The sequence below is a fragment of the Carlito syrichta genome, unplaced genomic scaffold (assembly GCF_000164805.1).
Source record: "Carlito syrichta isolate Samal-C Ts95f unplaced genomic scaffold, Tarsius_syrichta-2.0.1 Scaffold288685, whole genome shotgun sequence".
Lineage (NCBI taxonomy): Eukaryota > Metazoa > Chordata > Mammalia > Primates > Tarsiidae > Carlito > Carlito syrichta.
The window spans coordinates 285,367-299,568 of NW_007232781.1; the positions used below are offsets into that span (position 1 = coordinate 285,367).

Consider the following 14,202-nt stretch of genomic DNA (forward strand, 5'->3'; position numbering starts at 1 on the left):
GAAAAGAAAATAAAACCAGACAGACTCCCTATCAAAATGAAGTTATTCAAGGAGACAGACAACAACATGAATGAAACTTAGTAAGAGTACTTTAAGAAAATTCTAATAAAGCAACAAAAAGACCTTGAGGAATTAAAACGTAAGACTTTTTTTTCAAATTAAAAAATTCAAAAGTAAAGAATGAACTTTGCTGATATGTGAATTTTCACCTGGAAGATCAAGTGAATGAAGTATTTGACTCACACAGAAATTAGTTTTAAATAATAGAATTTGAAAGGAAATATAAAATAGATTTAGAGAATATATAGAGGATACCCAGTGTGAATAATTAGCATTTCAGAATAGTAAAAAAGACAGAAGTGAAACAATAGTTGCATACACAATATGTGAAAATTTCCAAGCTAAATATAAACTTTGTTTCTGCAGATTTAAAGGGTTCATTATGTGCTATGCAAAATATTGAGATAAGACACATACCTAGGGAGAATCTGATAAAAAATTCCGAAATCACCGGGACTCTTACAAACTTTGAGGAAGAGAAAATGGAGCCAGAAGATGGTAGAGCGATATTCATCCTGTACTGAGACAATAGGGCTGTGAAAAGTGTCAACCTTAAAATAAACACAAAAAATAAACTAATTCATCAAGATAACTCACTATTCTAGATACATCAATCACAGTCTTAATTTATTTCTTATAGTATTATCTTCAAAATTCTCATTTAGTTTCTATGTTTACTGTCTCTGCCTCCACTCCCCAACTAAAATGGAAGATGCTCAAACTGCAGGGCATTTTATTTCCATTTCATTAGCTCTTAAAGCAATACATATTAATTGACTGTCCTTTATAAGTTTTAGAGGTTAAATATTTTGTACAATAATTTTGAAATAGGTAAAGTGCTTTCAACATTTAAGTGTGAAGCATTTAAAATATGCTTTATATCAGATTATTATCAGAGAAGTAAATGTTATCTATTAATTTTGGGGGGACTCAAAAGGAAAGTTTTTTTTTAAATGCCTATAGAAACTTTATTGAATATTTTAATATTGCAGAAGAAATTTGAAAAGCACTGTCCCAATTATGCCTCTATTAAATTATATTTCCCATTTATTTATTTAAATGGCCTTTATTCTATTCCTACCAACGTTTCATTTTTGTTTAATTTAATTTAATTTATATTTTTATTTTTTTTGAGTTGGAGTCTCACTCTGTCGCTCAGACTGGAGTGCAGTGGCCGCTCCCGGCCACCGCAGCCTCGACCTGCTGGGCTCCGGCGATCCTTCCGCCTCAGCCTTCCAAGTAGCCGGAATTACAGGCATGCGCTACCACTCCCGGCTGATTTTTTTGATTTATTGTAGAGATGAGGTCTCACTGCCCGGGCAGGTCTCGAACCTGCGGGCTCAGGCAATCCACTCACCTCAGCCTCCCAAAGGCGTGGGATTATAGGCTGAGCCACCGAGCCCGGCTTAATTTATTTTTTTTTAGTGATCAGGGTCTTGCTATGTTGCCCAGACTGGTCTCCAACTCATGGGGCCTCTGTCCCCTGAGTAGTTGGAACTACAGGCACGCACCACTGAGCTTTGTTTATTTCTGTTTTTATTTCTCATTAAAGTAAAAAAACCCAAAAAGCTCTAAAGCAATATTGCTGTCTTTTTTCTAAATATAAATATAAATATATGTGTGTGTGTGTGTGTGTTTCATTGTATATCCATTCATATGAGTGGCAGCTGTGGTGGTGGACTATTATTTCTTTGGTTCAGTACACATTGATGAACCACGTCTTACATAACACTGTATGCTGTAGGCTGAGAGTCAACTCAAGGAACTCAGTCTCGTATGCGAGCAGCAAAGTGATATTGCCTCAGTGCTACCCCTGTGTAGTGAGGCAGAAGAGTTGGTGGCTTGGAGCCTGGTCCTCAGTATAAAAGTGGCTGGGACTTGATACCAGATCCCCCACAACAGAAAGGTGATATAATCTCTCTAATTTTCAATTTTCTTTTTACAGAGAATGATACTCAGAACACTAAGCATTCAATCAGTATTTTTATTAAGATGCAAATAAAAATGGAGCAAAAAATATTTTAAAAACTTAGAACAAGGCAAGACAGACTCAATCATAGCTGAGGTGCCCAGGGTTACTTAAAGAATAGCTCTCAAAAAAAAAAAAAAAAGACACTGCAGAAGATAAAAGCAGAATGAATGAAAGACCATCTCAACCAGAAACTGATTCATGAACAAAAGAAGTTTGTGATTTTGATTCCAACAGGCCTGAGGTCCAGCACATAATGCTAACAACTGTGTGACCTCAGGCAAATCATTAAAATTCTGAACCTAGATGTTCCATCTGTATGATTGCAATAATATGCTCTTGTGGCTACTGTTAACATTTTAGCAGTAACATGCAAATCCCTTAGAAGAGTGTCCTGCACATAATATGCACTCGATGAATAGTTAATATCTATTATATTGTTGTTGTTGTTGTTATTATTATTATTATTATAAAGCAGGATTTATTGAGAGGACAGAAAAGCTCCCACAGTGGGAGGGGACTTGAGGGGCTTACCCATATTGTTATTTTTTAAAGAGAAACAAAAATGCACATTGTGTCTTTCCCCAGTATGTGCACTGCAGTAAAGGATAGTCATGCTATTTTATGATTGTACTGGCTGTATGGATGTATTGCAGTTTGATAACATTTGAGCCTTAAAACTCTACAATAAATTCCTCTTGTTTAGATTTTGTTCTTACCAAGCAACTGGTATGTATAACTGTAAAATTATTAATTAATATTCTAGCATTAAAACCAATCTCTGTTCCACAAGAGTCTCATACTAAATAAATTCTCATTAATATGATGAGAGGAATTATCTTTCTTGGAGGACACAGACATTTCTGTTTGGGTGACAGGTGGTCATTGAAACAGGGAAAAAAGGTAATGGGGTCTGGAAATTTTTACTGCAGTACGTGAGTAAGTAAGGAGAGACTTAAATCGAAGATGGTGTCCACTGCATACTAATATCATTCTCTTGGTATGGTCATAAAATATCAGAAATCTTTCATATAAATAAAATTGTCAAGTTGAACAACTGATGAGGAAATGTCAGAGGCTCAAGTTTTTCTCCATCTTATGTTATTTTCATTACTTTAGTCTCAAAAGCTGAATTGAACTCATTTCCATATCAGGAATACACCTTTTGATATAGACTATAAGCCCTATCATAAATACATGTCAATGATCTATTTTTAAGTTTAAAATATCATGACCCTTCAGCAGCTCATAACCTGATCCACTCTACAGTGGCTTTACTAGTTTCCAGAGAGTTCACCATATAATGTTTAATTAGCAATAACCTGGGAAATCTCACCAATGCTTATGGAAAGACAACAGAGCTAACTCTTTTAATTAAGACAAAAGAAAAAAGAATTCAGTAGTTCTATCTTTATTGCTATTGCATTAACAGACTTGGAATACTTGATTTCTGTGTCATTGCCTGTTTTTACCTTTCATGATTATTAATATTTTGGTGTTTCCTTGGTTGTGCAGATCACAGTGATGTAGACCAGGAGACGGCACTGGCAGGTTCACAGGGCTTCACCGGTTGCCTCTCTGCAGTGCAGCTGAGCCACGTGGCCCCTCTGAAGGCTGCTCTGCATCCCAGTCACCCAGCTCCTGTCACTGTTACGGGACACGTTACTGAGTCCAGTTGTGTGGCCCAGGCTGGGACTGATGCCACATCAAGGGAAAGGACACACTCATTTGCAGGTGACTCAGAGCTCTTCCTCTACCATGTCACAAACCCACCGGATTTAGAGAACTACTGATGTTACTGTTAGGCTACCTTCTTGAGATGGTTTCTTAAAGTTGGCTTTATTTGTTTAACTTTCAGTTCTCTTTCCCCATCTTTCCTAGATTCTCAATTTCTTATTCAAGAGGTGGAGGGGTCATGGGAGTTGATATTACTTAAATTGAAAATGACAGACATCCCACATTCATCTCCTTCATCCTGTTCTGATTTATTTATGAATTTTTCAAAATTTCTTCATTTACTTGCTTATATCACCCTCCAACTTATTTTTGTGCTCTAACTGCAGATCATTCTGGAACAATAGATGACCGAGAACCCCTAACTAACACGATCAAAAGTGACTCTGCAGTAATTGGAGGTAATAGGAAGCATGAGTGAACTATCATTACTAATAATGGTGAATATCTAGCATTATAAAAAATATCTATGAAGAATCCACATATATCCTAAGTTCCAGGCACTGAATTGTGATGACAACAGGGTAATTTACTATTTGCACTGGGTTGTCTTATAAAATCTTCCAGAATTCCCTGCTTCCTTGGAGATTTTCAGTATAAATAATTTCATTGAAGTACCACACTCAAAATTAATCACTAGACTGTATAAAAATGAATATTATTTAACTTGAAAATGGCCATCTGCAATGCCTAGGGAACTCTGAATATATTTGAGTAAATGTCATTTTCTTGGCTCCTTGGACATATCACTGCTTCTAAAAAAGTTCATGTAAAAAGTAGGAAAAGCCTGAGATTAACATTACAAGCATATATTTCATATTGCTTTAATGCTTTATAAAGGGTATATCCACATAGTTTACAGGCTCCCATCAATAAATATTATACTTTTAGTTGCATTTTTATTAAATATTAGGTTAATGGACTAAAAGTGATTAGGAGTAATTTTAAATTGCAGAGTTAAACAAAATGTATACCTCCCTGGCAATGTGACAGCATATTCTCTGAGACATAATTTATTCAGAACCAACTCCAAAAATAAGCCTTTTTTCCTGATTAATGCTCTCAAGAATGTTATTAATCAGATTATTGAAATGTTAAGTGGTTCACCTTTATCCACACTCTGAATTTGATATGGACATATGAAAGTAAATAATTATTCTATTACATTGCTAGATAATGTGATTATGCATAAGTTTGGGAAACTTATGTGGACTTTATACTTGATTCATTTGGTTCTATTTTTTACACTCTTACTTATCTGGACATAGACTGTCTTCAAGTATTTAAGGTTTTTTTTAGACAGCAAATACTGCTGGTCAAATCTTTGTGAGGATGTTAACATTCCCATTGCTATTTAATCCTTTTCTTTTTTCAAATTAATGATGTGTAAGTTAAAGATACAAAAAATAAGATCCCCATTTAATCCTAACAGGAAAAAACAGTAATTAATCACTGTATGTCTAAAAAAATACATTGTACAGTAAAACCTCACTTAAAGCCCTAGCATTTACAGTGTGCTCAACATTTTAAGCTAGTATTCCTAATCAAACAATCTGTAATAGTTCTTTTTCCATATATTAAAGTGGTATATTTATATACATATATATTTGATATAGGTACAAAAATAGATATAAATATAGAATGGTCAAGCCAATGATAGGACAAAATATTTCTTCTTTAGACTATTGTGGCTTTTGTCAAAGATCATTGACAAAATTTACAGAGTTAAACAAGAAGTATCTTGATAATTTATTGTAGTGTTATTCTAGATTGGAAACAAATTATAGTTTACCTGTGAAATTCTCACTTAGCTCAAATGTACAGGGCAGAGAAAGACAATATGGAAAGTCTGGCATTCAGGGATTTGCCAGGGTCCTTGAAGACGGTGGTGTCTGTTTTTGATCATGGCAGGGACTGAACTTCAGAAGCAAAGCAGCTGGTAATGGCCATTTAAGCTCAGAAGACCTTGTCTGGGCCGCATGCAATTTATCTGCTAAATCATGATGTATCATCCTCCAGTGTGTTACTCAGTCTGGTAGCATTGTGGTACAACTCTTTGCTCATTGTCTAGTTACTCACAAATTGCACTTACTATGTAATAATAATTACTTCATTTACGGATTTTCCAAATTGGCTAATCCCTTTGTGTTCTGCATTTTAGATGATTTGTTTCCCTTCACTTCTAAAGTGAATAGTGTAAGATGGGATAATTGATTTAATAATACATTTTAAAGGGGTAAACTCAGATGTTATAGAGGACTGCTGACTAGATCACCCAGATATTAATAGACAGGTTTAGATAGGCAAAAAGTTACACAATTTCTTCAAAAAAACACATTCACACAGTGCTTCAGATGTAACATCATAGAGGTTGGCCATAATTTATTTATAATATCTTATTTGTTTATTTTGGTATAATAGATTAGAAGAAGGTTTCTCTTGGGCACAGCAAATACTAACATAACACCTTCCTCATATTAAGGGATATAAATTACATACATGGAGCAAAAATTTCTGGAAACCATCCCTGATTTTGACTGTCTAGATGTCCTGTCTGTTATATAATTGCGGTGGGCTGCTCTGTCGTATGTAAGAAATTTTCTTATGGAAATTATTCAAAATCTCTCTCTTCAAGCCAAAGCCCTATAGCTAGACAGTAGAAATATTTATAATAACTCAACTGATTATTTTGCTAAACTGAGAGGCAAAATAAATAACAATAAATATTCTGATTGAAATTATTTATTAATTAACATGACTAATCATTTCAAAAGTAGCCACATCCATTAGCAAATGCTTCAGGTTTTATGTACAGAGTTTGGTTACCAGATTTGTATTAGATTAATCAGCAGTGTCTCCATTCTCAGGTAAGACTGACTTAGCCAAAAGTTGACTTAGCCTTTGGCTATAGTATGATTGACCATAGTGAATCGCTCTAACAAATCATATACTCAAGAATCTACTGTGAGTAATAAAAACCTTCACATCTTAACTTGGGCTGTATAACCTACTTTAAATAAGAATGGAGTCTTAGTTTTACAATAGGAAATTTGATTAATATTACTATTTTCATGGTACTTATTTTTGTCTTTAAAAAATTGATATTAGTTTATACCTCCACTGATCTCATCAGAAAATTCTTTAGGTGCTGGGAAAGTCTAAAACTCATGATGACATAAAATAGTTCTCCAAATTCTATTTTTGATTTGAAAACTTGAATTTTATCATTGATAACATATCTTATGTAGTTGTTTTTCTTGAAGTGACAGATTTACTTCATTCATTTTAGAGAAAATATACTCCAAATACCCAAGTCTGAACAACCATGGTTTATCTGTTAGTCATTATTTCAAATAAAATTGGTGTTACATGAAACAAAAAGCAACTAGTTCAACTCATAACTCAAAAGTTCACACAAGTGCTTTTCCTGGAGATAATCATATTTCAGACTGTACCTGAAGTACTTTCTGTATATTTATCATTTTAACATACAAAATGTTAAAAAGACTTGTAGTCAAGGGTCAAGATTTAATTAAATGAGTAATTTTTACTGCTTCATTAAGAACGTTCTTAAATGAGTTTGACTTTTTCTGCAAAAAAAAGCAGTGCAATGTCTTCTACTCCATGAATTCAATAACTACTATTATAGTTTGGTGTCCTTGCCTTAATTTATACCAGCAATTTTACCTAACCTTGTCTTATGCCATCAATAGAAATCTCAACACAGCGAAGAAAGCATCTTAAAATTATTATGAAAATAGTATTGATCCTTTGGGCCCCATCGAAGTGTCTCTGGGACAACCAGGGTTTCAAAGATCACATTTTGAGTACTATTGAAGTAATGTAATGCCAAGGTTGATAACTATTGGTATAGTTAAGAATCATAGTACTTAAAACTTTTATTTAAAACCAGAATTTTCAAAAAAATTATTATTTTTATATAGAAATAATTTAAATATATTTATATCTATTTTATTAGCCAGAATTATTCATGTATATAATCCATTTCCACTATTCAACAATATAATAAATAATCAAATATTAATTTCATTAATTTTTACATATTTAATCATGAAAACATATTAATCCCTTTAGAGTGCTACTACTCTATAATTTCAAAATAATTAAAACTTATCTTTGTCTTGATATTAAGTGGCTACATATCTCAGAGCCATATAAGAAATACTTTATGTTAAATATAAAAGCGCTACATAAATTCAATAGCATATGAATTCAGAATAAATGGAAATGAACCCACAATGTTTATAGAACTCAGAAATAAAATATTATGATATTGCTTGAATCAGAAATACCTGAAGCTTTTGTATTTCTAATTTATATATAGCTTATGCTTGATTCAGTAGAGAATAATGTTATTATGACTTATTAAGCAATGAAGTCAACACAATTTCTATTCAGACAAAAATTCTGACTTTATATTTCTTTTCTCTCACTAGGTCTGATAGCTGTTGTGATCTTTATCTTGCTTTGCATCACTGCCATAGCTGTTCGCATTTATCAGCAGAAAAGGTTATACAAAAGAAATGAGGCAAAAAGGTCAGAGAATGTAGATAGTGCCGAGGCTGTTTTGAAAAGTGAGCTTAATATACAAAATGCAGTCAATGAAAATCAGAAAGAATACTTCTTCTGATTGGCGGTTCTGATTTAACTTATAATTATGACAGCTTGTTTTAATAGCCAGGGGCTCTCAATGGACAAAAAAAAAAATGTTTTACAGTGAATGTACAGGCAATGGATTTGCAGCACTGCCATCTTGCCATGTCCAGGCACGGGGTGGCTCCAGGAAGCCTCATCTGGCAACATATTTCTCATAGCAAACATTCTATGTAACAAGGAAGTAGATATTGCTGTTACTTTAAAACTGTTCTGATATGATCTCAAACAAGTTTAGCTTGCTTAATGACTACAGTTTTTATGTGTGAAAGCTGTAGCTCTGGTCTCTTAATCATGTAATACATACATTTTGTTAGAGGTAAAAATTGAATTTGGACTATAATGACTTTCCTTTATTTGAGAACATTTGCTGTGTTTGCTTTTGTTTTCCCATGGTGTTATTCATAGACCTGGAAATGCTTCTCAGATCCTGTTTGGCTGGTGTTTGCATCTTCAGTGGCCACAAGTATATAAAGCCCCTTTGCCTTTCTCTGTATTACATTCAATACAATACATTAATAGTCTCGAAAAATGTTTTGTTGTCGCTGGTTTGTTTGTATTGCTCTTTTTTTTCTGTTTGACTCTTAATAATGTTGAGTACATTTGGTTTTAAGTGTCAGACTTTGACTCTGAACATATGAGTCACGTGTAACAAGACTCAAAAAGTGCAGTGGTTGTTGGTATGTGATGTCTTATTACCTTTAAAAAGTTTTCCATTTAGTATGCTATCATTGTTTCAGGGAGACAGTAAAGAGCCTGAGTAATGCCAGTTTCCCAAAGAATGTAAAGTGTTCTCAATTATACTTGTTGATATAAAAAATTATTAATAGAGGAAAAAATTATTTTTAGATTGCAACTGTAATACCTCAAATGAAATATACTTATGAGAATATTTTCCCCAAACTTTAAGTCAAGTTTTTATAGGTTTATATTTCTTTTTTTTTTCCTAAATTTTATCATAAACTTTGCTTTGGTCTGCCATGATTATATTCCATGGAGCAACTTCTATATTATTTTTTAAAGAGACAAATTGAAGTATAGAGCTCCATTCCCCATTCCAAAATATATATCCCTTCAGGAATACATTTTACTATGCATTGACCTTCAGTTTTTGAAATATAAGCTGCAACCATGCTTCCCTTCTATTCAACGAGTAGAGTAAAGTGTGTTCATTCTAAGTGGGGATAACATGCTGTATGATCTATAGCAAATCTGTCATTCTACTCACTTCTTGTCTAGGGAGATGAAGTTAATTTCTCAAAAATTAACAAGTATCAGTATAAGCCCCAACTAGTGCATTCTGATTAAGTGCATACACACTAGGAGATCAGAGAATTATCAATAAACTTATGGAATTATTGCAATAATTAATTCTGAGGCCATGTAGACAAGGTGCCTGCATGAAACTGTCTTTGAATTCCATGAACTAATTATATAATAAAAGCATTTTACTATCTGTACTCACACCTTTAAGTGCCTCCCAAGTAAAAAATGGATTCCTTATTTTGTCCACACCAGAACAATTTAAAAATATGAAAATTCAGCATTACTATTTACTTATTTTCCATGTTTTCCTTGTTAACTCATAAAACTTGACTGTCTTCTTATAGCATTATATTCATATTGATGTTTTTGTAAATGCCTGACTGAATCTTAATAACCTGAATCAACATAGTAGTTTATAAAGGACCTATGTTGGTAAATGGTATACTTTTTTTTTTAATTAGAAGACCTTTGGTGGCAAGGGAAGGATTTAACAAAGATGGTAGTATTTATTTGATGCAAAGCTGAATGCAAATATAATCACAGCTCTTAATCTTTTGCAACTCTTCATCTAACTTAGTAGCAGTATAAACTCCATTGGTAGCTAGATTGTAAACAGGATTATAGATGGTGAAACCCTATAGTCTTCTGTGGTCTGAACTACTAGAGACTCAACATTGTCACATCCAAATGCATTGATACGCTATGCCATGACTTTGATTTCCTGATCTGTAATCTGTTTCTTCTTTTTTCTTAATAAAATGCATTTTAAAAATAAAATGCAAAATATATTTTAAAAGATATAAATAGTTTAAAATTAGAGATTTATACTGACTTTCTTTTTCTTAAAATGGTAAAAATGTGTAGAAGTATGCCTTCTATATTGGTGTGTGTGTTTTTAAACCTTTTCGTAGACCCTGTGATTATAATGAACTGTTAAAAAACACTGAAGTGATTCTTTCTTTCTTTCTCTCCTTCTTTCTCTCCCTTCCTCCCTCCCTTCCTCTCTTTGTTCCTCCTTCCTTTCCTTCCTTCCTTTTTCTTTATTTTTTTTCCTTTTTCTTCAGAAATCTTGGGCAATAAACACTATAAAAGCACAGATGTTATATGGATGAATATAGTGTACTTTTCTCTAATTTAAAACTAAAAGAAAATCTTTTTGTGGTTTCAAATAAAAAACAAAAACAATATATAATTAAAATTCTCATTTTGAAAAGACCAAACTTTCCAAATCCTATTAAATTCAAATTTACAACATGCAAATAGAATGGAATAAATGTGATATTGAAGACTTGCCTGCATGAAATGAGGGTCATCAGTAGGAAATGAAATCTTAGTTTCACAGAAACTATGCCACCAAAATGGCCCTCATACACTCTAGAAAATAGCTCCATTTAAAAAATTCTTTCTTAAGTACTGTTCTTCAAAACACGTGTAATAGACTTTTCATATGTTAAGTAAATAGCAACAGTCAGACAAACAACCACACAAAAGTCAGTCATTTAAAAATTATCTTTCAGTAGATGGTTTTGTCCTTCAGAATAACAGTAACAGAGTCCTTTATGGAACTGGAGAACACTGACATTGTTTAGTGTGAACAGTTTAAAGATTCAAGTCCAAGGTGCAGGTATATGAGCTGATGTTCCCAAGAAAACATATACCAGGGCATAAATGCTGTAACTATGACTATAGTGTCCTTTTACCCCACACGGTGATGATCTCAGTGCTTTCAAGGCCTGGAATTTTGACAATTATTTAGTGGTACAGAAAAATTTGAAGGATCTTTATATTCTCTTTGTCCACAATGATCTACAGTTTTATCTTATCCCTTATCTGTCTATCTAATCTAATCTAATCTAATCTAATCTAATCTAATCTACTCTAATCTATCATCTATTTGTTGACTCAGAATCTTGTTCTGTTGCCCAGGCTGGGATGTATTGGTGCTCTCATGACTCATTGCAGCCTCAAATTCCTGGACTCAAGTGATTCTCCCTCCTTAGCCTCCCAAAGCACTTGGATTATAGATGTGAACCATTATCCTTTTTTAAATGAACATAAACTTTTATTTGCTCGGTTATTGTAATTGATAAATTTGGCTTTCTTGTAAAAATATTTGGTAAGTTTATGGTTCTTGACTCCAAGTAGACAAATAAAACTGAAGCACTTTTACATTATCTTTTTGAAATCCACAATAGGAATTAGATATAAGTGAGTCATCAAATACTTTACTCCTGATATAAGGATGAATTAGACACATCCTAAATCAAAGCAAGTTCAGCAGATTGTTTGACTTTCAACTTCAGATATTAACTAAATGATGGATCTACTAGATGCCTTCAATATGTTTTGGTTGCCTTCTACTTTTCCAAAGCATGGATGAGAGAGAGTAGTGACATGTAAGAAAAAGTTCCCAAACCAAATTCCTGTGCATTGGGAATATGTGTGGGCAAGCGCATTCATGTATGCAAGAAAGAATAAGAAATAAAGAGACAGATGGGATATCATACAGTTTGCATATAACATGGTAAGAAAATTAGACTTTGGATATTTCTGTAGCTTCCGTGGAGCTTGGTTTTGAAGATTTGCAAATAAAAATAAAAGGAGATGGAAAACAAATCTGACTCACAATTATAAGGATTTCTCCTGTGCAATCTTTTAAAGAGCTTTTTTCTATTTTTAACATCATGTTTAAATTTGTGTTAAAAACACATGCACATACTTAAAAATATCAAATAGTTGAACAGATCTTTCAAGAAAAAGTAGCTCTCCATTGCCAGGTCCCTCTGCCCGTCACTTTCAACTTCTTTAGCTGGTTTCATGTTTCTAAATAAAAGGTTGTCACAGGATGTGTTTCCTGGGAAACAGACAGAGATTACCATGTAAGAAGGTTATTAGGGGGTATTGTAGAGATCAGCACCTGTGGGGAAAAGGATGATATAGGATGGGACAGATGGAGAAATTTTACTATGGTGCAGTCACAACAAGTGATCAGCTGAGCCTGATGACATGACCCTTTAGAGATTTCCTGAGTTGAGGTGGAGGCGTTGGACATTTATACTGCTGTATCCAGCAGGCATTGAATGTTGAATGCCTGATGAAGTGAACATGAACTTCGACAAATAGCTCTTTTCAGCTTATCCAGTTCCTGAAGAGGGAGCACAAACTTTCTCAGCAGCCAGGAGAACAATTTGCTAAATCCTGAAACAGGGACCCTGTGAGTCTCCCAGTGCCGCTCAGATCCATCTACTTCACAGGAGTTCTGGGAGCAGCTTCTTTAGGACCTTGGTGAGCTTCATTTCTTGGACAGGAGGGAAGAAGAGAGGGGAGTAAACCACAGACCCTGCCACTGCAGGTGAAGGAAATTCTACTCTGTTATTTATTTTGGGGAGTTGTCCTGGCATGCCCCAGATAAGGGGTCAGCAAACTTTCTGGAAAACGTCAAAGAATAAATATTTTAGGTTCTGTGATCCATATAGTCTTGGCCACAATTATTCAACTCTGTCATTGTAGCATGAGAACAATTTTAGACAATTTGTAAACAAAATGAGCATTGCTGTGTTGCAATAAAACTTTGTTTACAAAAGGGATGGTGGGGCAGATTTGATCTATAAACTATGGGTTTTTTTTGCTATCTCCCCTAAACCATTAGATCCCTAATAGTTGTACTGATTGGGAAGCCAATATGGTGGGCTAGTGTATTCTGAAGGATTGTCCAGTAGATACAGGTCTCTTTAGGCTGTATCACAACAGGGATGAGGTAGTGTTAACAGCCTTGGGACAAAACTTGTTCATTCCAGGTAACTGTAAGCTGTTTCTAAATTTTCTTTCTGATAGGTTTTGCAAAGGACACATTTCTCACGTCAATAGTCACTTGATATTTACCTGAAATCATGTTAATATGCTTTACGTAAAGCACCACATCTGACATAGCAACTACCATGGGGCTTCTGCCTATCTGAGTTTGTGGTGGTTCAGTTTTTCTCAGCATCCTCTGGTTCCTTTAGGGGCCAGATCAGCAAATTAGTTGGAGATACTATGGGAACCACCAGCTCTGAGTGTTTTCAACCCTTAAAGGTAGCATTAACCTTTGTCCCTTTCCCCCAGCAAAGATGTGCTATTTTGCAGTGGTACTGGGGAGTGGAAGTTTCAGAGACTGCTACTTGGACTACCTCACTATGACAGCTCTTACTTTTTACCTCACCTTACTGGTTGAAGAGCCAAAGTGAGGGCAATGTCAGTATTAGGAAAAGTCATTCCAATTATATATCTGGGGACAAGGGAAATGACTACTATTGGGTTCATTGGCTAGACCTGAACCAGGACTTCATTTTTGAGTCCCAATATACCTGTGTTTTTATGGGAGAGGGAGCTGGAGGCAGGCCATGGTAAAGTTCTATTTATCAACGTCAACTCAGATCCTTCACCCAATTTTGTTTGAAATGTTTGTCTATTCTCCTTTCTCCACACAGTGTACAATTATTGTGGTAAATCAATGCCTG

At 34.2% G+C, this 14,202-nt stretch overlaps 1 protein-coding gene across 8 annotated transcripts in view; it reads left to right on the top strand.

The window, feature by feature from the left end:
* Window positions 1–8,971, top strand: part of CNTNAP4 (contactin associated protein like 4) — a 275,112-nt gene extending 266,141 nt beyond the window's left edge. For 7 of the 8 annotated variants that reach the window (XM_008053817.2, XM_021710358.1, XM_021710357.1 and 4 more), the window contains 3 exons: window positions 3,545–3,763; window positions 4,093–4,164; window positions 8,221–8,971. In XM_008053817.2, coding sequence (XP_008052008.2) covers window positions 3,545–3,763; window positions 4,093–4,164; window positions 8,221–8,414 — 485 coding nt within the window. In that variant the 3' untranslated portion in view covers window positions 8,415–8,971. The remainder of the gene's footprint in view (window positions 1–3,544; window positions 3,764–4,092; window positions 4,165–8,220) is intronic. The other variant, XM_021710354.1, reaches the window with a different exon arrangement.
* The last annotated feature ends 5,231 nt before the right edge of the window (window positions 8,972–14,202 follow it).